A 23,892-nucleotide genomic window follows, 5' to 3' on the forward strand; every position below is an offset into this window, starting at 1 on the left:
TCTTATCAAAATGGAAGATTACATTTCCAAGCTGAGAAAATTCACAAATCTGGACTTTCAATCAAAACATTTTTGACAGTCTGGACATTTTCGTCCAGAAGGATCTTCTTTATTGAGAACATGTGTTTTAATATTGGATTCGAACGTAAAAGGGTTTGTAATACATACCAGCTGACAAATGGATTTCGTGTACAAGTAAAGGTAAGACCATAAACTTTTATTATTTCTAGTTAGAAATAAGCTCAACTGGAATAAATTTTAACCTCAAATTAAATATGGGTCACGTTTGTGTGAAGAATGCTGATATGAGATATGAAACACAACGCATTGTCTGTTAACAAACAATTTGTATTTGTAAATCTGACTGTAAAAGAGTTAGTGCCTCACCAGCACGTCACTGCTCTCTGGCATAGCCTCACCAAGGCACCCGCACACAACGTTTCTTCCAGGCCCCATAGATTGCAGCTGCGCCTCCGATCAGAATGTCCATACAGCATTCTTCATTCACAAAAATTAGAGAAAGGTATTTTGGTGTGAGTTGTCTAATATTTAACAGTTCTTCTCTGGTAAAAGTAATCCAGGATAAGTTGCAGAAGACCAAGAAAACAAAGAAAAACAACAAGCACAAGAGAGCGTGGGTAACCAAGGCTGTCATTGGTGTCAGCGCCATCTTACTTACTTGCCTAATCTATAAAAGTAATGCCAATCACAAATTTGCTCTGATGTTTTCAGAGATATAATGACCTTATAATGTGCCAGCTAGCTAGCTCTACTTAGTAGGCATACTTTAGCTGTAGCCATTGTGCTCATATTATCACATTCAGTAACTTATGGGCTACGTGATAAGATGTACAATGTAGTGATTCACATTATATAACGTTTATATTGCATAGTAACAGGTTTGAGGCCTCTGACACCATAAATGTTACAATTTATAACAGCCATGAGAGATAAGTGGCAGCTACTATTATGAATGAATGAAGAATGACTGACTGGTGTCATCAGTGGTAAGATGGCTGTGCAGTAGAAATGAATTTCTCTGACCATTCGGGAGCCTGCAGTGTGTTTACACACCATGGTTTGGTATCACCTCAGGTCGCTTGGAAACTCAACAGAGGTGATACCAAAAATAGTACCAGGTATCAGGTACTATCCCCAACATCTGAAAAGGAGCTATACATCATGCTGACTTGTCCAAGCAAATGCTAAAGATGGCTCACTTGAGTACAGTGGGTTACCCAGCACTGCCCATGTTCTTGCTAAAGCTATTAAACAAAAACTTACATTTAGGTTAACTTTACCTGTTAGGCTAAATTACCTGTCTAGCAGAAAACAGACAACACCGGTGTCATTCTGGAAACATTTGTCCCTCATCAGGTTTCTTCGTTTCTTCAAATTATAGTTCTATGGACAATGATTCCTCTTGTTTCTGACATTACTTCTTTTTTGTCATCCAAGCATCTTCAAATCCAAGCTGTTACTTCAAATGAAACTTGTTTTTTGTCTTCCAAGCATCTCCAAATCCAAGCTGTTACTTCAAATGAAAGCAAAATTCACCTTTTTTACTGGGTGCATAAAATTCACATTTTATGCACCTTTAAAGTCAGCATATCTTAGGGATTGCATCATCAAGAGCCAAAGAGCAGATAAAGTGAAAATTGTTTCAATTTATGTCACTTGTACACTTAGTCTAAATAATAACTAGATTTAATTAAGAACTTACTATATCTGAAGGTTTCTGTACTGTTATGTGCATAATTATGCAGTACATGAGTGGTGTAGTTAATAAGAAATATAATGATTGTATATTAATCAAAGATAAAACGTGTGTCCGCCATTAAAATGTTGCTGTTGTGTCGTCCACTCCTGTGAGATTTTTGGTCTCTTTGGGCACTCTACAAGTGGTAGACAACATGCTACAGCACACTTTTCATCTGCACCACCCAGCTGTCAGAGTGAAGAGCCACTTCCATTAAGTGTGTGTCTTCCCACTATACAATTATATACAGGCACACACACACTCAGGCTCATGAAGCAGACACGCACACACAGAGAACCTCACTCTCTGCTGAGACTGTACTGACGTTACAAGACTACTTTAGTGTTTTTTGTGTGTGAGAGGGAAGCAGACAGAGAGAGAGGAAGAGAGAGCAAGCGTACGACCTTTAGAGTGCTCAGGGTAGGGAGCCGCTTTCCCTTTTACTGAACAGAAATCAGCAATTGACCTGTCACTTTTGCTCTGATAGCCATCTCTGCAAAACAGGTCATGCACATATGCCTAAAGTGCCTCTTAACTGCACTTTATGAAGCCAGAAAATGTAATCCAATAATGATTTGACTTGCTAGAGAGAGAGAGAGAGAGCCAGCCAGCTGGGAGTGATAGCATGCGCCGTTACCACTCCTAAAAGCAGCTTGAAAAAAAAGGGCACATTCCTCGTCCTTATTTAATTTCCCCCACAACAGTATGACACAGATGTTGTCACTAAACAGTGGGCAGGCTGAATTCAAACACAACAAAACAGCATTGGCATTCATTTCCACAACTGTTGATACATACTTCAGCATGTTTGCAGTGGAGAGCTCATCTGCACTGAGGCAAACCATACGCTATCTTTTTTTAGACAGCTTCATTTGTGCTCCTCCCCCACCCCCACCACTCCCATTCAGGTTCCCAAAGACAAATAGCATGATACAAAACTAATTAGTAACCAGGAACTAGTTAGGAGATGCCCTTTGAGAAACATGTCCTGAGGCAGGATTTAAATATAGGGACAGAGTCAGTGACTGAATGTGCCTGGGAGATCCCGGCCTCCAGGCGCAGCAGCACTTTGACCCCTGACCCTCATTATAGGAAGTGCATTCCTAGAGGGGTGAAACCCCTCACAGCACAAAGTACAAGGGCATGGGAGGACTGTAAGGCTCGTACCACACCAGTGTGGCCTGGTGTGTCTCACTACCCAATGATGGGCTTTAGAAAATACAGAGGAAGGACGAAGGCTAAAGTAATGGTATACACTCGGGCTCCAGAAAGATAAATGCATTTTCATTTTTAAGTGTATGGCTTCACTCTATTGGAGCTAATTGGGATGGTATTCTGCACAAAGAGTTCTTCAGGTTTTCTAATCATAACCATCTAAAGACATAGGGAAAAATGAAGTGAGAAGATTAGCTTTGAAAAAATAAGTGTGATTTTATAGAGTGAAACATTTACCCTTGTGTAAACAGATGAAAAACATGATGAGAAGATGAGTTCGTTGCTGACATGTACACATTTCTCCTATGTGACTTGTGCATTTATGTCATCAGGCATGCCCTTGACAAAGGGTGTGAGTACCTATGTCTCCCTTTAACTGTGACTGGTGCGAATAAACAAACACACACACACACACACACACTGTCTCTCTCTTATGGGTTTATACTCTCATCACTGCAAACAGACTTGGTTTACATTCATTAGCCCAACACTCGCAGCAATCAGGCCACAGTGCCAGGGGCAATAGTCCTCTTTATAAAACCACATTGCCTAATAGCAGTGTTCTATAATTATATTCCATTAACATCTATCAAAATGAGCTCCTACATGCCACGCATATTAGCAGTGGATTTGGCACTTTTTATTTACACAAATGCTTTTCTTGTTATTAGCATCTTCAGTTAGTTAGCACCAGCCTGAAGATTATTGTCGGCATGTTATTTTTGTTTCATGTGAAGTGGAACATTTGGTGCACGCATAAAAAACATGTATGTCGCACTATTAATTATCATATGCTATGTTGATTCTGATGTGGAAAACACAAGAGAAAATCATAATATAAAACAACACCAGGTTAGAAAACACAACAATGTGAAATGTTACCTCGGTTGCCTGTTTGGTTGTTGTGTTTTCTGATATGTTGTTTTATTTGGTTCCCTCTGTGTTTTGTTATGTTCTCTAAAATGTATTTTCTGTATGTTTATTGTCTTTTGTCTAATACTGTTGTGGTTTTCACCTCAGGGCCATCATAGTGTACAGATTTTTAGCACTGTAATTAAATAAGCATTATTATGCATAATGGACCTTTGGGTTAAAAATGCGAACACAATTTCCAGACAAACATAATTAGTTTATTGATCAAAACACAAACAAATGAATTGCCACTCTTGCATGTCTTTCTGCAGTAGGTCCAGTGTTACTGTAGGTCTTTTGTTTTGATGGTTCACTTACACTGAATTACTTTAAAATATTGTTTCCTAACAGGGATGTGGGAGTGAAGACAGGCTGCGGTGCATCATCTGCAAAGCCAAGGTAAGTGTATTGATGTAGGTGTGTTTTTGAGAGGGGGATATTATAAAAATCCAATGAGATAGTTGATATCTCATTCTTTTAATCTTACTGTGAGAAATGTAGGCAGTGAGCATTTAAACAAACACCATTTAAATCATTAAACAGTGACTGCATCTCACAAAACAGATTTAAACAGCAGATCCATAATACTAATGAGCAATCAGGTCTTTGTTTTGCTCTGTGATTTAGTTGATTTGCCAGCAGTTGCTTATGAGCTCTAAGCTGTCTTTTATTCCTTATTATTGCAGCAGAACATTCGCTGTGGAAAAGGAGGGAGAAACATTACAATATTTGGCAAAGAAAACAGGCCATGTAATGACAAAATCTGTATTCATTTCATGAGCAGAAATTAAGCACGCTTTCCTGTGTTACACTGCTAATGCAAATTTTCCATCAACACATTGTGTCTTGTGTTTGTAAGTTTATTCATATGAAATGGTGGAGCTGATGTGTCATCACAGATGGGGTTGCATGCAGGATAAGGTGGCCCCATTACTAACCATCTCAGATTAGGAAGTGTGCTGTTGATGTTTTGTATGTATTCATGCTTGTGCTGTGGGTCAAAGCATCACAAGCTGGCTACTGAGTGTTTTATTCATTGTTTGCTCTACATTGGCAGGTTGAAAATGTGCTCTTTGCTGTCTGTTCTTGTGAGTATGTATGGGAAGGATCCGCTCTGTGGAAGAATATGTCACAGTAACTCTGATGACCTTTCAGGATTTTGAGATATTTTAAACATGAAGTAGTGCACACACACACAGATTGACACACTGATGCAAGTTAAATGAAACATTTAATCTGTGGGAAGTGTGATGCACTAATGTTTTTATTCATCCAGGAATTTCTGTTTGTCTCCATTTGGAGCCAAGGAACAAGTGCAGTATTGTTTTTTAATAGAAGCCAGTATGTTTCTGTTGTAGAAGACAGAAGACAGCTGGAATTTGTTAACAACAGGCTGATGAGTATGTTTTAAGGCACAGATGGTAATGTTAAACTGAACTTCTCAATTTTTGTTCAGGAAAGTATAAATTTTAATGGTACCATGGGTGTTGTGCATATTAATTTTTTTTTTTTTCAGAAATGATTGTTTTTGACATATATGTAGAAGCAACATTAACACATTGATCCCTTTTCAACATTTAAAAGGTGGGTGGACCAGTCATGCTGTTTGTTTTCTCTGAAAGTGGAAGTGAGTTAGCCCAGCCTATTACACTAGCTTGCTAGCTTCCACTTTCTGGCCAGTTAGCGTAGCTTGCACTATTTAGCCTAGCTTGACTATTTGACCTCCACTAGCCTGCTTAGCTTTCCAACATTAGTGCAGGTTCTCATTACTTTTCACTCATGTTAGTCCAACACGTGCTTAGCAACTTCTATACACTCAAGCCAGACTGCTGTCATTAGCAACTTCTATACACTCAAGCCAGATTTATACTTCTGCTTTGCACGTCTGTCATTCGGAGACGGTCGCATAGCATTTATACTTATGCAAACATTAACATTCTAACTAGATGCAGAAAAGGTCAGGAAACATAAATGGCAGAGATTCCGAACCAGGCTCAAAGATGTTACGATTTTTGTCCCAGACTTGGTTTTATTTCAGTTTTTTTTAAGTGGTGATATATTTTCAGGCAAGAAAGTAACCACTTAGATAGAGAATAGGTGGTCAGTCCAGCCAAGTAATGCCAATATAGAAATTTGCTCCAACGTTTTTCACAATGTGAATACCCACTAGCAGACCAATTAGCAGGCCACCACCAGTCAGATCAACCAATCGGTGCACAGGACACGCAGCTCCATACAACACATAGTTGAGATTTGGGAGCTGTGTGTGTTGGCCCATCTGCAACCATCAGCAACTTGTATTTACCCATAAACCTCGTGTGCAACTTGTATTTACCCATAAACCTCGTCACTGCACACTGTAAAAATGCGTGCTGTTAGTCCTGCTATACCTAGGGGTCTTGCTAGTGTCAGTGCTGTCTTTCATGGGACCAGTTATAGTGATGGCAAATGACCAGACTGTCAAAGCTCTCATAATGATCCAGCATAAGCCAAAAAATCTGGCTAACTAGATCCCTGGTTTCCTAACCTACTGAAACTTGCTAAGGTTACCACTAGATAGTACTTGTTGTTTATGTTTTTAACACCTACATTGGCAGTGCCTGTACATGCTGTATTTATTACACATTATGAAGTGGGAATAACTAGTTGAATCTTTATTTCACTTCAGCCTTAAACCTAAAACAACAAGCATTATTATACTGCAAGGATTCTGTGGTGCAGTTTATTGATTTGCTATACTAAAGGTCCCTGTTTTGCTGTACAAAATGAAGGTGAAGAGAAGCTGTCATGCTAACATACTGTACAGACTTTCCTGACTGTTACAGTGTAAGTCTTTTGTTTAAATGTAAGCCATTTTCATTTTGTTTATTTATTTTTTTCTGTTTCCCTGACTGTATTTGGCTGCAGGCAACACATATTTTAGGAGTTAAAATGATCTCTGCTAATCCTAACCCTATGAGGGGACATTTCTTGGACTTTTGCAACACCACCAACTGACTGTTGCACTTCTCTTTGGTCATTTTAGCAGTGGCATTGTCATCAGTTATTAATGACGAGCGGTAAATGTTTCAGAGACATCCCACTGAGAGGCCAAACAGCTATGAACAGGGGTTAGTGGTGGTACTAGTAAATACTGTGAGTGGCAGCTATGCCATTTAGGGAATGGTTGTTGGGCAGTCTCTGCTTCATATTGATAGGAACTCTGCTACTGTAAGTTAATGCATCAGTATAATAACATTTTAATGTCTGCAGTGGCACAGCCATTTAATATTTGTCCACAGAGAAATGTATATGTAGATCACCAATGACTATAATGATGATAGTGATAATCATTTGATGCTGCACTGCTGTCACTAGACTTTGAGCAGGCAGTACTCATCATACAGTCTCCAGTCCAATGAACCAGCCATTTCATTTTCTAGTTTTGTTATTGTTGTTGTTGTCTTGGTGGTCGTGATGCTGCTTTTTCTTCTTGCTGTTTTCCCATTTTGCAAGAGGTCTCAAATGTGGGCCATTTGTATGAGTTATGCTAATTTGTTGGGGCAATGAATGCATTAATTTCATTAGCACATGGCCTCAGAGCCATAATTACCAGAGTAGGTATGTCACAAGCAATCATGTTAAAATTTGCCAGTTAATTATTAAGATTTTGTTTTGAGGGACCTGGATTTGACACGAGTCGCTGAGGGGGGAAAAAAAGAGGCTAGGTGCTTGTTGAACACAGCGGGGGTGGCTGTGGCATTGTGGGCCTGCTGGCATGGTTTTTGCATGTTGACAGCTCACATTCTAGACTAATTACTGAAAATAGCAGAGGGCTAGCTGGTGCTCGGTCAGTTCAGGAGGTGTAATTATAAAGAAAAGGAGGTCCAGAGCTGTCTAATGGCCTCTGCTCCGTTTGACTTGAATGTGGTGGAGAAGATGCTGGTGGGGAGTTGGCCCTGATTAGTCCAACACAGATCTGGGCTCAGGAGGACAGACTGTGTGTCTAATGATGCGCTCTTTATAAAAAGTAGTCATCCTTTGTACCAGTAGGGTTCCTCACCTGAAAACTGTAGGAGCCATTGTAGTATATTACTGTTTTCAGAAGAAACTGGTTGTTTTTTATTTCTTGCCAATGTTATTTAATTTTTACAGTTATTTGGTAGTATATTATAATTTTCTTAACAGAACACCCGGTTTTATACTGATAAATAATGTAGAAAGTCAGAGCACGCAACCATTATATTGTGGCGTTTTGATCACGGGAGTGCCCTGAGCTGGTAGTGGAGGATCAGGCAACAGGTAAAGTTTTTATGAACTTTGACTGTGACAGCAAACATGTTTAAATGTGATTTAAATCCATTGTATAGCAAAAGGAGGGCACTCAAATCTTATCTGTTCACTGCTTGAAACTGACAGCATGTTTCTAAAATGTCTGGTTATGCTGGCAAATTATATGTTGCTTAAAGATCAAAACTGCTGATACAGTTAGAAGTGATTTAGGCTAAAATTCAAACTACAGAGATGCAGATCATGTAAACCCATTTTATGCCATTTTCCTTGGAGACCACTACAAAATACACGTTGACAAGGGTTGGACCATTTAGAAAAGTGGTTTTAATCTGCATATCTTCAATGACTGGATTTTCTATAGCAAGCATCAATGTCATTCTGAGTACTCCCTGAAACTGTGATGCTTTATAAATCTACAGCACTTCAATTTTCCTGTTTTAAATTATTGTAGCATGATTATCATATAGTGGCACCCAAATGTACAATATGTTTACTTGGGTAATTTTAAAATGCACACACTAAACAAAATTGAAAACAAGACAATAAACAAATCTTTGTGTCTCCCAACTTTTCTCTTATAGCCAAACCCAAAGAGGAATACAGCCTTGAAAATTCATTATGCTGCAGGACTGATTTTACACGCAATTGCAAAGCAACTTTAAAAATGCATTGTTGTCACCGCTAGATTGTCACTAAACCATGAGTCAATGAACTGTGTTTTCCAAGCCAACCATTTACATTTCTCAATAGCAGTATTGTCAGGATAATAATGAATGGATGGCTGGTTAATACAATACAAATGAAATGCACATTTGACATACAAACAGGATAAGACTTATTATGCTAGACACTGCAGAGTGTTTGATTTTGCAGGTTGCACCCATTCTGTGACTTGTGTACTGGCTTTAAATAAATGAATCATATCTGGTCAAGATTTCAGTTATAATGAACTGGATTTTGAGGACAGTGGACAGTTAAAATGACTAACAAAAAAGAAGTCAGCCCAGAAGGAGCAACATTGAAAGCTTGGTTTCTACTTCACATTCATGGAACTTAAAATCTCCAGCACAGTTTCCAAACCTTCCCCGCCCCATGTCTCTCAAGTGTTTCCTTAAAAGTGCTAGTATTTATACCCCCATCCACAGCTGAAAAAAAATGTTAATCATCATTTGATTTTATAGGGGAAGCAGATTATCTGTTGATTTTGATGAATGCAGCAGCTGCCAGACTCTTCATTTGACTAAGAGCAGGACATTCTGCTGAGGCTTCTCGTATGTCACTAAGCCTCTGTCAGGACAATATTGTCATAGAAGATGACGCTTGACAGGAATTCCTCCTTATGGCTTTCCAATGGAACATGGGCTTGAGGTAGTACATGTGTTAGCGTGTGTGTGTGTGTATGTGAATGTTGCTCAGTAGTGAACCACTTCAGTACAGAAATGGACACACAGTAGTAGAAATTTGACTTGGCTGTATACCTCTTCAAAAAATCCAAACACACACAACATTTTTTTTTACAGTATTTTAAATAATTCCTTAACATGTTTGTCTTAAAGTTGAAAAGGAATTAATGTTGTCGTGCATTAGCGGTTAAAACTGTTTTTGGACATATTTGTGGAAGAAGTGTCTTCTCTGGCTCAGTGTTTGCCATGGCCACAGGTGAATGACATTTAAGAGCCAGGGTTGGTAGGAGACATGCTCTCATGTTGTGCTACTGACAAATGATTGTCAAAATCAAACATATCCTATGAACATACAAGCACACAGAGTTTGTTCTCACCCACTAGCAATTGAAGACACCAGTCCCTTAACAACAGCCAGTATTTGGGAGGACTTTTGCTATTGGTGTTTGTATTTTACTTGAAGTGGAAGCTTGTTATCGACAATAGGCTTGTTAACATTGTAGCTTTGAGTTTCTAAATAGTGCCAAGGCAGCTGACATGTGAAGACAACATTACTTGTAGAGGTGCCGTCAACTTCTGTTCACTCCACATATACATTATACAGCATGTCCTATTATTAAGTTTATAGTCCACTCAAAGTGAGGGATAGAATTGGGATACCTGCCTAGAATCACCTTTGGGAAAAATCAGATTTGCACTTTTAGTTTTTAATTTGGCTTATATCTCGTCCACTGGAAGGGGTGGTGTTTATGTACTGTACTGCAACCAACCACCACCAGGTGGCGCTTGACTTGTGGTGGCTTCACTTCTGGGGAGCTGTCACATTGTCCACTTAATATACAGTTTATGGCTACTGCTCATCACACACTGGAACCCAAAATTCACAACCCCAGAGAACAGTAATGTAGAGGGCAATGTCACAGCAAAGACATTAAATATTAAAGATTTTATTTTTTCTGTCTCTCTCTCTTTTTTTGGTGTTGTTTTGTTACAAGTTTTACTAAGCAAGTACATAAGTCAATACAAACAGCAGTGGAACAATAATGGGCTTAGGAGTGAAGACTATCTGAATTAACTATCATGAATCACAATGTTCCCTATTTGAATCAGGCAAAGAACTGTTGTCCTCATCCCAGGAAAAATGGATATACAGTATATATATTGAGTTTGTAGCAAAAATTAATTTAATTTTAATTTTAGTTTGACTTTCTAACAGTATCCCGCTTTCCCCTGCTACAAATAGTTCTGGTCTGCACAAATGTAAATGTAACATCTGTATTTGGTGCAAACTCCACACAACATTTTGGCTGAATCTCCTGTCGGGGTTTAGACTGAAAAGGGTCACGAGGTCACCAGACAAGAATCAAAAACTTCAGCATCTGTTTGGTTGGATAAGGTTGCAAACAAGATTTAATTTGCATCATAGCAGGGTCAGTCTGCAGCCATTATTCCCAGCAATGACTGGGACTCTTCGTAATTTCACCCTTTTTATTTAACCTCCCTGCCCTCCTTCTCTTTTTGTCCCCAAGCACAATTCATTTAAGTTCCTGTTCAGGGGGTTCCTGAGGCAGATTCAATTAAGTTTGCCTTTAATTGGCTTTCAGGCATCCAAACTGAAACTGATGGAAAATTAATAACAGCTCCAGTTGGTCTCCACACTGTTTGTTACCTTTAAAACATCTTAAAAAATGGAGACTCTCTCAGTCTTATTTTCTATGTGTCTGTTTTGGTAGTTCGATAATGCAGCTATGTGGAAAATGTGGTCACAATTGTTGTGTGGTCCAACTCTTGGTATACAGTTCATCTCTTTGTTAACATCCTTAGATGTTTGGCTCAAACTTTGTGCCCACAGAAACAAAGCAGAGTACAGTATATTGTTCCTACTGTTGCTAAAAGATCTTTATGCTTTTTTAACTGTTTGCTGTTCTGCAAACCCATCAAATCCATCAATTAGTAATGACAGATTAAAGCAGTTTATTTCTTTCTGTCAAGTACTTACAATATGTTCTCACTTTGTTTTTCACTGAAGCAGACGTACAAAGAAATAACTAGCAGTTCTCCATGGCTCTGTGTCCAGAAGAAGAGAAATAATTTGCAGATACATTAGTATTTAGGTAGCTAACAAAAGCTGAGTTGTGAAATGACAGAAAATGATGGCTGCTAAAATTAAGGTTTGAAGTTCACATATCATTAACAGCCTTGAAATCAACTTTTCCACTGACTATTCTCTCCCCCCAGAGCCTGCCTTTGTCTTCAAACAGCACCAAAGCAATCATTATGCTCAGACATAATGCACCATAATGACAGCAATTTCAGTATCAAATTTTCAAATGTTAGCACTTAATTCATTGTGGTTAAGTAGCTTAGCTGTAATTCACATTTTCTACCCTTCTTAGAAGAGTGCTCAAGCAATGAGATGTCTCAAGCGGGGTGGGAGAGCGCCACGTGCAGGATCATCTCTAAGCCTGTTCATTTACAGTAAATACTGTCTCAAATACATGAGATTTGTGTAACATTCAGGGTTTACTAGCAGCAAAACAAAAAGAGTCACTCTGTCATCTTTTTGTTTATCTTTCATGATGGTGTCAATGTTTGTACAATTTTAGACTACTTAATAATGTATGCAGTAGGTCAACACATGGCAACAAGCAGTACCATAAACCTGTGCAAGGATATATCCATTCTATCCTATTCAGTTCAACTTGTTTAGCATAGCACCAAATCACAATAAAAGTCATCTCAGGACACTTTACGAAGTAAGGCCTAGACCATTCTATTATTAATATGATAGAGGAAAAACCCAACAAATCCCCCTTGAGCAAGAACTTGGTGACAGTGGGGAGGAAAAAAAATCCCTTTAATGGAACAAACCTCCGACAGACCCCGGCTCTTGGTGGGCAGCCTTCTGCCTCGACCAGTTGGGGTGCGTCTGCCTCCCGAGAAGATAAAAATTTAAGTCTAGTCTTGAAGGTAGAGAGGGCGTCTGCCTCCCGAGCTGAGACTGGGAGCTGGTTCCATAGGAGAAGAGCTTGATAACTAAAGGCTCTGCCTCCCATTCTACAAACTGTGGACTCTAGGAACTACAAGCAGACCTGCACTCTGAGACTGAAGTGCTCTGTTGGGATGATAAGGCTCTACAAGGATGTTCAGGATGTTCCTGATTTTGGCAATATTGCGCAGATGAAAGAAGGCAGTTCTAGAGACTTGGCTTATGTGTGATTTAAAGGACATATCCTGGTCAAAAATTACTCCAAGGTTCCTCAGAGCAGTACTGGAGACCAGGGTGATGTCCTGTAGACTAACTGTATGTTTTAGATATAGTAGCATGTTTCTAATGTTTTCAGACCCAAGTATAATAACTTCAGAAAGAAATTACAAGTTATTCAGGCCTTTATGTCTTGCTTGAAGTTTGACCAGTTATCTGGATCATCTGGGTTTATAAATAAATATAACTCAGTATCATCTGCATAGCAATGGAAATTTATGATGTGTTTCCTGATAATATTGCCTGAAGGGAGCATGTATAAAGTGAAGAGAAATGGACGGATCCCTGTGGAACACCATGACTAACTTTAGTCTGTATGGAGGATTCATCATTAAAATGAACTGAAACTGGATTCTTTCTGATAAATAAGATTTGAACCAACTTAGCGCAGTTCCTTTAATCCCAATAACATGTTCAAGTCTCTGCAGTAAGATGCTGTGATCAATGGTGTCAAAAGCAGCACTGAGATCTAAGAGGACAAGTATGGAGACAAGTCCTTTGAGGCTAGGAGAAGATCATTGGTGACGTTCACCAATGCAGTTTCTGTACTATGATGGACTCTAAATCCTGACTGAAAATCCTCAAACAAATCTTTCTTGTGCAAGTGCTCACATAATTGCTTTGCAGCGGCTTTTTCAAAGATTTTAGAAATAAAGGGGAGATTGGATATTGGTCTATACTTCGCCAGAACGCCTGGGTCAAGAGTAGGGTTTTTGAGTAGAGGTTTAATTACTGCAACCATAAAAGCATGTGGAACATAACCTGTTAATAGAGAGAGGTTAATCACATCTAATATGGACGTGTTGATTAAAGGTAAAAAGTCTTTGAGCAGCCTGGTCAGGATGGGGTCTAAGACACATGCTGATGATTTAGATGAAGCAATTGTTGAGGTCAACTCAGAGAGATCTATGGGAGAGAGGCAGTCTGAATATAAATGAGGTCTTACAGATGTTTCTAAAGCCATTGTACTTGACGATGCATTTGTGAGAGTTGTGGGGTGATCTGATTAATTATATCAATAATAGATGTGATTTTATTTGTAAAGAAGCTCATGGAGTCATAATGCTGCCAGTCTATCACAGGGTTGACTATAGATAAAAACATTAGATTGCAAATTAGGAAAAACATTAAATAGTGCTTAAAAGCAACAATTATATGACAGGACAAGTAGCAACATGCATGACTAGATACCTAGTACTGTTAGTATAGCTGTGGCGGACTGTGGATTCTCACTGTTCTGTTTAGTGTTTTTAAACTGTATATGATACAAAGTAGAACTGAAGCAATATTCATTACAAGATGATTAGTTAGAACATTTCAAATATATATACAGTATATATATATATTCATATACTGTATATATGATGTTAAAGCTGTCAATGTTAATGCAATCATAATGAGTTTACGCAAATTCCTTTTAACACCAGTTTCTTTGATACGCGATTAACACACGTACATTCTGTGATTATGATCCTCAGCCCGTGCTGTTCTTTGGGAAATCAGGAAGCAATGTAGGAGCAAGAATGAGTAGAAATGAGCAGAAATGGATAAAGAAAAATTTGTTTTGAATAGCTATTTTGGCTTCAAAGCCCTGCCTGATGGTTCTCTTGGCAAAACTAAAGTTCTTAGTATTTACTGTCAATGTGAACTGAGTTACCACTGGAGTACGTTGAGTTTCAAACACCACTTGCTGGTCAAGCACCCAGCAGACCACGCTGGACAGTTTGCAATGGAGATGCCTAGACAAATTTACAGGCAGCAAACTTTCAACAGTGATAGCTAAATGGGTGGCTACAGCTTGCTGGCTGATTAACGATGTGGAGGACGAGGGTCTGGTTTGAAATAATTTGCATCACATTCAAAGACTGCACTTATGATTTGCCTTTGAGAGCCACTGCTGTAACCAGCCAACTTGTATGAAGATGACAAAAAGGTGGGGGAGGCGTTGGGACAGACAAACATGGCTACACTCACCAGAGACTACTGGACTTCTCTCAGTAATCACAGTTACCTCAGGGTCCCTTTAAGGTACATTTAAAACCAGTGGTGGAAGAAGAACTCAGATCCTTTACTTAGGTAAAAGTAGCAACAGTGTAAAAATACTTTCTTACAAGTAAAAGTCCTGCATTCAAAATGTTGCTTAAGTAAAAGTACAAAAGTATTAGCATCAAAACATGCCTAATTAAAGTACTAAAAGTACAGAATGGCACATTTCACATTCCGCTATATCATATTATTGTTATAATTACACATTCACCAGGTTTTCACCAGTATGCCGCCTCAGCACTGCTTTAGTCTGAAGAACAGGCTGTATTTTCCAGTTGCTTATATGATGGCAGCTGACTGTCTTATATGATTCAGTTGTAAGCGCTGTTCATGAATCCGTGGTCAGAGATGCCTTTTCAACACTTGTCAAGCTCACATGCATTATCATCATACAGCTTATCCAGTTGTGCCGTGACAGTTTTTCTTGATGGCTGTAGTTTCTGATGTTTTTGCTGTTTGTATTTGGTACTATAGTAAGATGAGTATTCAAATATTCGAAAATCATTTGTCATGCCTAATAATTATACCGTATATCTGGTATTAATTGCTGTCAATTGATTAAAATATTTAATCACAATTAATCGCATGATTGTCAATAGTTAACTTGTGATTAATCACAAATTAATTCCACTTTATTAAATGTGTTATAAACAGTGGTGGTATGTTACTAAGTATATTTACTGTACTTAAGTACAGTTGTATTTTTCATTTTCTTTTACTTCATACTTTGACTTTATTATATTTTAGAGGCCAATACTGTACTCTTTATTCCACTATATTTATTTTATAACTTTAGTTACCAGTTACTCTTGACTAGTGACTTTCCTACCCTGCTTCATCTCCATTTATTCCTACTGAAGGAGTGAATCTTTACAAACTCAGTCATGTATTTTCATTTTTGAAAAGGTTTCAAGAATTTTCTAAATCAGCTTTGAAAGAAACCTGCCTGTTAGCTCAGGGCACTGCTAGCTCCAACAATCTGGTCAGAGCCATGGATTTTATGGGGGCTGTGGATGGTTTTACATTGAAACTGCAGGAGTAAATGCCAGATTTAAGTTAATACAGCTCACACTGTCACTGTGTATTTAAGGCTGTTCAATGAAAATTGCTAAGGCTCTGTGTTTGACATGCATTTAGAGTTTCACTTTGGGAATAGTTGACAGCTGATAGAGAGGGGCTGATCACTGAAAATTTATCACACTGCTATGCTTATAATTTTCCACAGACAAAATTAAACAGGCAAGCAGAGTCTGCTTTCATGATCCTTTGATGCTGATCAATAATACTGATTCAATCCTGTACTGACACCGTTTGACAGTAGTAAAGCTCTGCCTGTTTACACTGACTGTTTGCAGTAATATAGTGCATCTGGCATACAGTATATCCAGTGCTTGGTCTACTGGGAGGAAAGACCTGGATTTTTATACAGGCTTCTGTTACAAATACAATACCTAGTGTGCTTAACTTGTGCAGCAGCAAACAGCATGACAGTGTCAGTTTTTTTATGTTAACATTAATTGTGTGTGGGCTGTTCTGTGTTTAAGTTTAACCTCTAGAGTCCCTGCGTCCTCATATGAGGACCGCACAGCTTGGGTTTCCAAAGCTCAGGACTCTAGAGGTTAACCTGCACTGCTAGTTAATGTTTTTGGACACAAAGATTACCATTATCACTTTGATTAGCTACTGTTTCTCACTGCAGTAGCCGCCAGAGTTGACATATGAATATCTAAGATGGCATGTGGTTAAAAAAGAGGATGTGTGGCCCGTATAAACTCACCTGTAAAAGGTAATTTCACAGGTTTCCAGCAAGCTGCTTGATTTCTTATAATGAAAATGTACTATATGTACAGAATGGAAGCTATTATGACATTGTAGAAATGTGTTTTCTACCCCAATGCAGTGCACGTATCCTCGATTGTTATGTCACAGCAATGGAATCAATTCATTGTTGGTTTTGGACTTTTACAGAAAATATAATATATCACCTGACTTATCCTTTAACATGAAGTTCTATGGGTTTTTATAATATCTGGGGTACTATGAGTTTGCAGTGACACTGCAGTGAATAACCAGCTGATAAGTAATGTTTTTTTTTTCTGCTTTTGACCACTGTTAACCTTTCACATGTGTAGTTGTTCATTAATCAGCATTTCCTTCAAAGAAGACCTTGCTTGTATGCATCAGTATTTTCATTATAAGTACCCTCACAGCCATTATGTACAGAATCCTTTGGCTCCAAACTGAGCTGTAAATTTTGAGAGAATCTGACACCCCTGCCCGAGGGTTACAGCAGAATGCTAACAAGGCCACAGCGACATTTCCATCTCCATACAGTCAGGCGCACCATACATCAGCTCAGTGTGGAACATCTCCCAGCAACGCACGAAGTCAGTGACAATTTCAGACATAACACTTTATTAGTATCCCTCCTATCTCTGCAGTGTAATGAATGAGGCCATTTAAACAGGATTTACGATATCTTTAAAACTTGATTGCTTGGAATCTGAGAATTATTCATAAGACTAAAGCATAATTTGTCTTACAGCAAGTGCTGTTTTGGTGGGAACAAATGGTTTTGTTGTAGTTTTTCAAATGAAGTCCTTTTCATCCATTCTTCAAACAAGCCATTTGTATGCATACATATCCACGCAACAGCTGTAATTAAAGGGAATGTGCAGCTCAGGTGACAACTCACAATCAAGTTTTCCCTCATAATGCATTGTGCTACTGCTGAGTTGAAGTATAGTACAGCTATGGATGCGGTGATTAAGAATAGAGGCACGCATTGTATCACACCACAACTTGTAACAAAGAGTACATTGTTACTGTGGTTCTGAGGTGTGGAAGGCTATACGCTATAATGTATTTCAGATTTTAGCTTGCTTAATTTTATCTTAGTGAACAATACACTTAAGGAATTATATTATCTCCCCTTGAGTTACATTTCCTTATTCCTACCATGAGAGAGGAAGAAGCATCCTTGTCTCGTTACAAAGATTATTGTGCTCACTTCCTGAGGCACTGTGACCATGCTTTTTGTGCGATGCCCATATCATCTCTCAATTACACAAGGATCCTGAGGCAGAGGGTGGGGACCCAAGTGAAGGACCAGTTATGTCCCCACACACACACACACACTCACTCACTCCCTACTATAGCTCGGAGGCATGGCTTACTTTAGCCACAGCCAAGAATGAGGCCTCTCAAGATAGATTTACACACAAATAAAACCAGTATTATTTTGGCCCACTTGTGAAGGAGAACTGATTACGCAGTGTACATTTCAATGCTCAAATTAAATAGAGTCAATTTCCTATGGCCTATTTAAACAAATTCTAACCTGCAAACACAATGAAACCAAATCTAATATAGTCAGACCTGTCCAGTGAGAAAGTCTTTAGAAACACTTCTGGATGTTGAAGATGTGCACAGTTTTATTAATTGTAGCATCAGTAGGTAATATTACATTTTGAAAACTGCAAGCCAAATGATTTTTTTATTTTCTGAAATTAAAAAGTACTAATTTGGTTTAAGTACTAATTTGGATTAAGGCTGCAACTAAAGAAGATTTTTGATTAAAAGTTAATCATAATTATCCAGAACACATAAACAAAAGCAAACTCTTTCATTATACAGCAGACTCTAGGTTTTTAGGTTTTTACCAGGTTGTTAGTGTTGACTGACATACCTTTCCCAAGTAACATAAGACTTAGGTAGCCGAAATTAAAAAGTACTAATTTGGATTAAGGCTGCAACTAAAGAAGATTTTTGATTAAAAGTTAATCTACTGATTATTTTCAGGCTTAATCATAATTATCCAGAACACATAAACAAAAGCAAACTCTTAAACAAAGTCTCCTTGGGTTTTTTGCATGTTCAAGTGTAACTCGACATATACAGCTGTGGGTTGCAAAAGTGTAGACAGTAAACCACTATATTAGTGAACTGTTACTGTATGTTTCCTCTCTCCCATCCCTCCTATGGCGAGCCCACCCTGACATGCTTCAATTAAACACAAGCGTCAATTAACATCTATTGTTTCTATTCATGGCAGAGTGAGCAGGCTAAACACGGGTTATCACATTTCACGTTCGATCTGATCAACAGTCAAAAGGAAGTCAGTAAGTATTTACATTAGAAATAGAGTGGAACCATATATTTTGAAGGCCAAAGTTTCTGGTTCTAATCTGAACAAGGTTTTTTAACTGTGCGACAGTTACTGAAACATCCTTCAAAAATAGAGAGTACGTACAGATGACAGGAAAACCCTGACTAAATGACTGGTCTCTTCCAGGTGTCCCCATCCACAAGGCACCGGGGTCACTGACTGGTTTGTTGAGTGTGACAGTGATGCAAATCATATGTTATGACCTTCACAGTCACCAGATCTCAACCCAGTTGTTCATCCCTCCAGTAGAGTTCAGCACCTTGGAGAATCAATGTTAAGGTGCACTGAAGTGGTTCTGGTGGCACGAGGTGGCCCGACACCTCACTGAGACACTTTATGTTGGGTTTTCCTTTGTCATCTGTCTGTACTTTAGTTATTAGGTGTAATTATTTTTGTTGGAAATCCGAAAGGTTGACTTTTTTACTTCATGACAAAAACAATTTTAAGTTTAATATAAAAATGAACAGAATTGTGAGAAGTTATTCCAAAACAAAAACGCTTAATTTTCCATTAGGTCTTTTCAGAGCAAGTATATGTGTGTGTGTGTGTGTAGGTGATGCACGAGTGGTCACACTTGCGTGGGTGCGTTTTTAAAATCCCACACAGCCATATTGCAATACCTCAGCAAAGCTTTTGATTAGTTGTGGTTTTATGTTTGAACGGTCCATTTAATTAGGTTATGTACGAGATAAAGGCCAGCCAAAAATAATCACAAGGATTATTTACTCTTGTTAATTGAGGTTCCATCTTAACACCACAAGTAAAGGTTAATGTTCTCTTGGTATATTATTTACTGTCCACACTTCGGAGGCTGGCTTGCACCGCTCAAACACGCACACACAGCGGAGGAGGGGAGGGAGACTCCACAGGTTTGGAGGAAAATGGGAAATGATTTGTAGCATAATATTACCAGTAGTTGAACCTTGGATATTTAATGGCCCTGCTCTAAGCCTTCTAAAATACTGTATAACCTTCATTATAATAATCTTACTTTGGCTCAGGTGTGATGCTCAAGTTTCATGGAGCTTTAGGTGGGTGCAGCCCATCGCCACTCCTAATCTTTCCTTTAACCAACCACAGATAATTCTCCATGCACATGTAAATCACAGAGCGAGCTATAAAGTGAATTGAAAGGTAGATTTGAAGTGACATTGTGTGATTAATTCTGCCGCTCTCTAAATGACCCTTAGTTCTGTCTTCATAGGAAAGCGGTTCTAATAGTGTTTCCAATAGTGATTAAAATTACAAAAATGTTAACCTGTGGGTTAATAAAAATGGTAATTTAACTAGTATCTGATTTAATTGACTCTGAAGAAGTACTTAAATGTGTTTGCACTCTGGAAAATCTACATGGCTCAGCGGCAAAGAAATTGGAATATCTAACTGTCAAGATAATAAATTTGACTATTTCATCACTGTAATCTTCATACAATCTCCCTTTGTGCTGGTTTTACCGCTCACCGCTAATGTAATAAATCACCTCCATGTCTGGAATGGTTTCACATGTTTTAGAGTAATTGTAATATACTCAAAAGACCCCAAGTGTGGTGATCCTCTGGTGTTCTTAACCTTTGTAGATTTAAGATTTGGAAAGTTTAACTCGAGCCTTCGAGCTCCTTTAAACTTCTGCTGAGTTACCACAGAAGTGGCACTTGGTTTATTAGTTTGTGCTAAGCGGTAAGTTTGTGTTAAGTAAAGTTAGAGTTTTATAGTTAGACATGGTGGTTCATTTTCATTCCTTTCATTTAGCATTCATAAGCAGCATATAAACAATTAGTAAATTCTTTGGGGCACACTATAATGTTGTATAGGCAGATATAAGGAGATGGCCACACTTCTGCAGGAAACTAGAGATGCGCTGATCAGTCAGTGGAGGTTTCCCATTCTGTGCAGATCATATTTAGAGGCTTGACAGTTCACGTCGCGCATGCAGTAGCATAAACCAAAAGCATAACATGTGCAGCGCGTAGCATCTCGCGTGCACCTTGAGAGAGACTCATGCCCGTATCAGGTGCGTGTTCACTCACGCATGGGAATTGCTTTGCAAACAAACAACGCACAGAGGAGCTACACAATCTCCAACAAATAGGACACAGTGAGGGGATTAGTGGCTACACATGAAATGTATGTATAGGTACGGTGTATCCATCCCACAAATACAAACTACGCACACTTCACAAAGACCTGTGTGCTCAGTAGTAACAGACATTCTTCTGTTTCTGTTACCTGTTGCATTTGGAGAAGTACAAACATGGCACTTCATATTTAGTCAGAGGTTTGTTAAAAAAAACAGAGAAAGACAGAAAAAGTTTCTACAATGTTTTAGTTGCATTACAATTCAATTGTTTGTTAAAGAAAAGTTACAAAAATGTCTGTGTATGCTGTTGATTATAGTTCCTAGAAAGAAAGAAAATCGGAATTAGCCAGAATCAGGATCGGCAGGTCAGACTTAAAAAAAAAAAATCTGAAATCAGGATTGTCCAAAATATATAACATAACATATTTAACCTTCTACATGAATTATGTAAGTGTTTGTATTTGAACTCCACCTTCCCAAATATAAAAAGATTTTAACAATAGTAATGTACTGCATACATGACTTTGTACAAATACTATGTGAGGAGGTCCAGCAGAGTAGGCTTTATGTGTTCATGGGGAAAAAGTGCAAAAGGCGTGTAGATTCGTTGGTAAACCTGAAATCTCACTGTCTGCTTCGGAATACACACAGTACACAGTTATATTCAGCGGAAAATACACACTCACGTTGTTGTGTAAATACACACACTGGAAAGTTGGCAACAAAATACTAATGAAGAAGTTTTAGGTTGTGCTAATGTCCTGATATGAATTAAACAATCATTAAAAACAAGCTATGAGGTTTGACAGTTTTTTAGATAAAACCGTTTCTAACTGCCAACGCACCAGGTCTACAATATGTGTTTAACTACTAAAGATAAATGATTATATATGATTACACCTGTGCCAGCAAGCATCTATAGGAGTTACATTTGTATAAGTATAAAGAAAACATTTTACTGCATCTTAATGTGGTATAAAGTGTTACCATTTATTAGTACTGCTTATAAATGTTAGAAGGGGCTGAAGTAAAATGTTATCAGCATTGCTTAGTATCTGAAAGCGTGTCATGTGCCTCGAGTGTGATGGTGGATCCCTACAAGGCTTGCAAACTAGATAATTCTTTCAGGAGTATAATTTCATTTTTTTCATTTCTTATTTATATGATGCCAAAAATATGCTCCCATGGCTATCATTTTTCTCTGGCTGTTTGCAAAACCGGAGACTCCAGAGGATTTATCTTCTTGACCCATCACACGAAGACAATGAGCTGCAGAACAGTGATGTCCAACTGGGAGAACTGAGGGTGGGCACACCCACCCATCCTCAGGCCTCCTTGTAAAGCCAGAATCATGTTACAGGTGGGGACCCATTACTCTTGTCTGTATCAACTCTCAGTGCCTTTCTGAGAAGCCGCTGCATGTGTGTTGGGTGCAGGGATTACTGTATGTCACTGTTATATCTCTGGCTTGTTTTGACCAGCCTGGGCTTCGGGTTTCTGACAGTACACAGTATTAGATATCTGCAATGGCAGTGACAGGACAAAGCAGCTTGTCCCTGTCTCCGGTAAATACTAGTCCACTACCATCTTTTGCATGGTGACTTTACTAATAAACTGGTGTTGTAGAACTTTCCACTCTGTAGGAGCCGTTTGCCCTGGGGCTAGGGCTAATGGTTTACTCACTCCCCAACAGGCCCTCAGGCTCCAGGTAGTCTCACATTGTCAGGCTGCTCTCATTAACTCCCATAACTCCAGGAGAGACAAGTGTTCGACAGTCACATACTGGAGGCCACAAATGGAAATGCAATAGGCTGACAAACACATTTACAGGCTAAAGTACTCAGTCCAATTATATAGGCATTTGTTTTGCTTCTTTTAAACTTAGAGGCAACTTTTCACACATCAATTACTATTCAAGCAGACAATGTTCACTTTTTCTGTGTGTTATGAAGTTGTTAATCATTAGTGCTGTGCATCTGTTTTGTGTTAGCAGTGATGGAAGAAATACACAGACTCCTTACTTATTGTAAGTAAAAGCAGAAATACCACAGTTTAAAATAGAAGAATTACAACTTAAACTGTTCTTATGCCTGCATCCAAAATATCACTTGTTCAGTAATATCAGCAAAATAATGTTCAGTTTTCAAAAACAGAAGTACTCATCAGACAGAATGGCCCCTTCTAAAGCTCTGTAGTATAAATATATTATTTAATTACTACTATTGCTACATTGTACTTGGTGTATATGAGGCTGATATAATTGTAACTGCTTTACACTGTTGGGACATTCAGTCTACAGCAATGCATCACATTTTACAAACCGATCATATGTTTTATATGTAAAATCTTCATATTACTCTGAAATTTAGTGGGGTAGAAATATCAAGTATCATAAAATATAAATACAAGGCCTCAAAATTATACTTAATTATAGTACTTAAGTCCACATATATACATGCATTGTACCACTACACATTGGTTATGTTTCTGTAAAATTCTACAAATAAAATGTGAATAGAGACGGTATGTGCTTAAGTCAAATGCCTTATATGTGAAAAATACTGAAGTAGAATTAACACAATGACATGATAAAACAAGCCAGCAGAGTTTTTATCAGCTCATGTGGTCACGGGGGCATTGTGTCAGTGTACTTCCAACAACTTTGCACCTCTTATTATTCTGTGTTTTTTGTTTGTTTTTTGTTTTTGTGTGTGTGTGTGTGTGTGTGTGTGTGTGTGTGTGTCTTTATGGGACGGTATCAAATGTGGGTTTCTT

The 23,892-nt window shown here is 38.4% G+C and overlaps 1 protein-coding gene across 9 annotated transcripts in view; it reads left to right on the forward strand.

Moving 5' to 3' along the window:
• LOC109965756 (uncharacterized) overlaps nucleotides 1–23,892 on the forward strand; it is a 177,750-nt gene that overhangs the window by 101,378 nt on the left and 52,480 nt on the right. For all 9 annotated transcript variants that reach the window (XM_020610048.1, XM_020610049.1, XM_020610056.1 and 6 more), the window contains one exon: nucleotides 4,238–4,285. In XM_020610048.1, coding sequence (XP_020465704.1) covers nucleotides 4,238–4,285 — 48 coding nt within the window. The remainder of the gene's footprint in view (nucleotides 1–4,237; nucleotides 4,286–23,892) is intronic.

The sequence above is a fragment of the Monopterus albus genome, unplaced genomic scaffold, assembly GCF_001952655.1.
Source record: "Monopterus albus unplaced genomic scaffold, M_albus_1.0 scaffold103.1, whole genome shotgun sequence".
In the NCBI taxonomy this organism is placed as follows: Eukaryota; Metazoa; Chordata; class Actinopteri; order Synbranchiformes; family Synbranchidae; genus Monopterus; species Monopterus albus.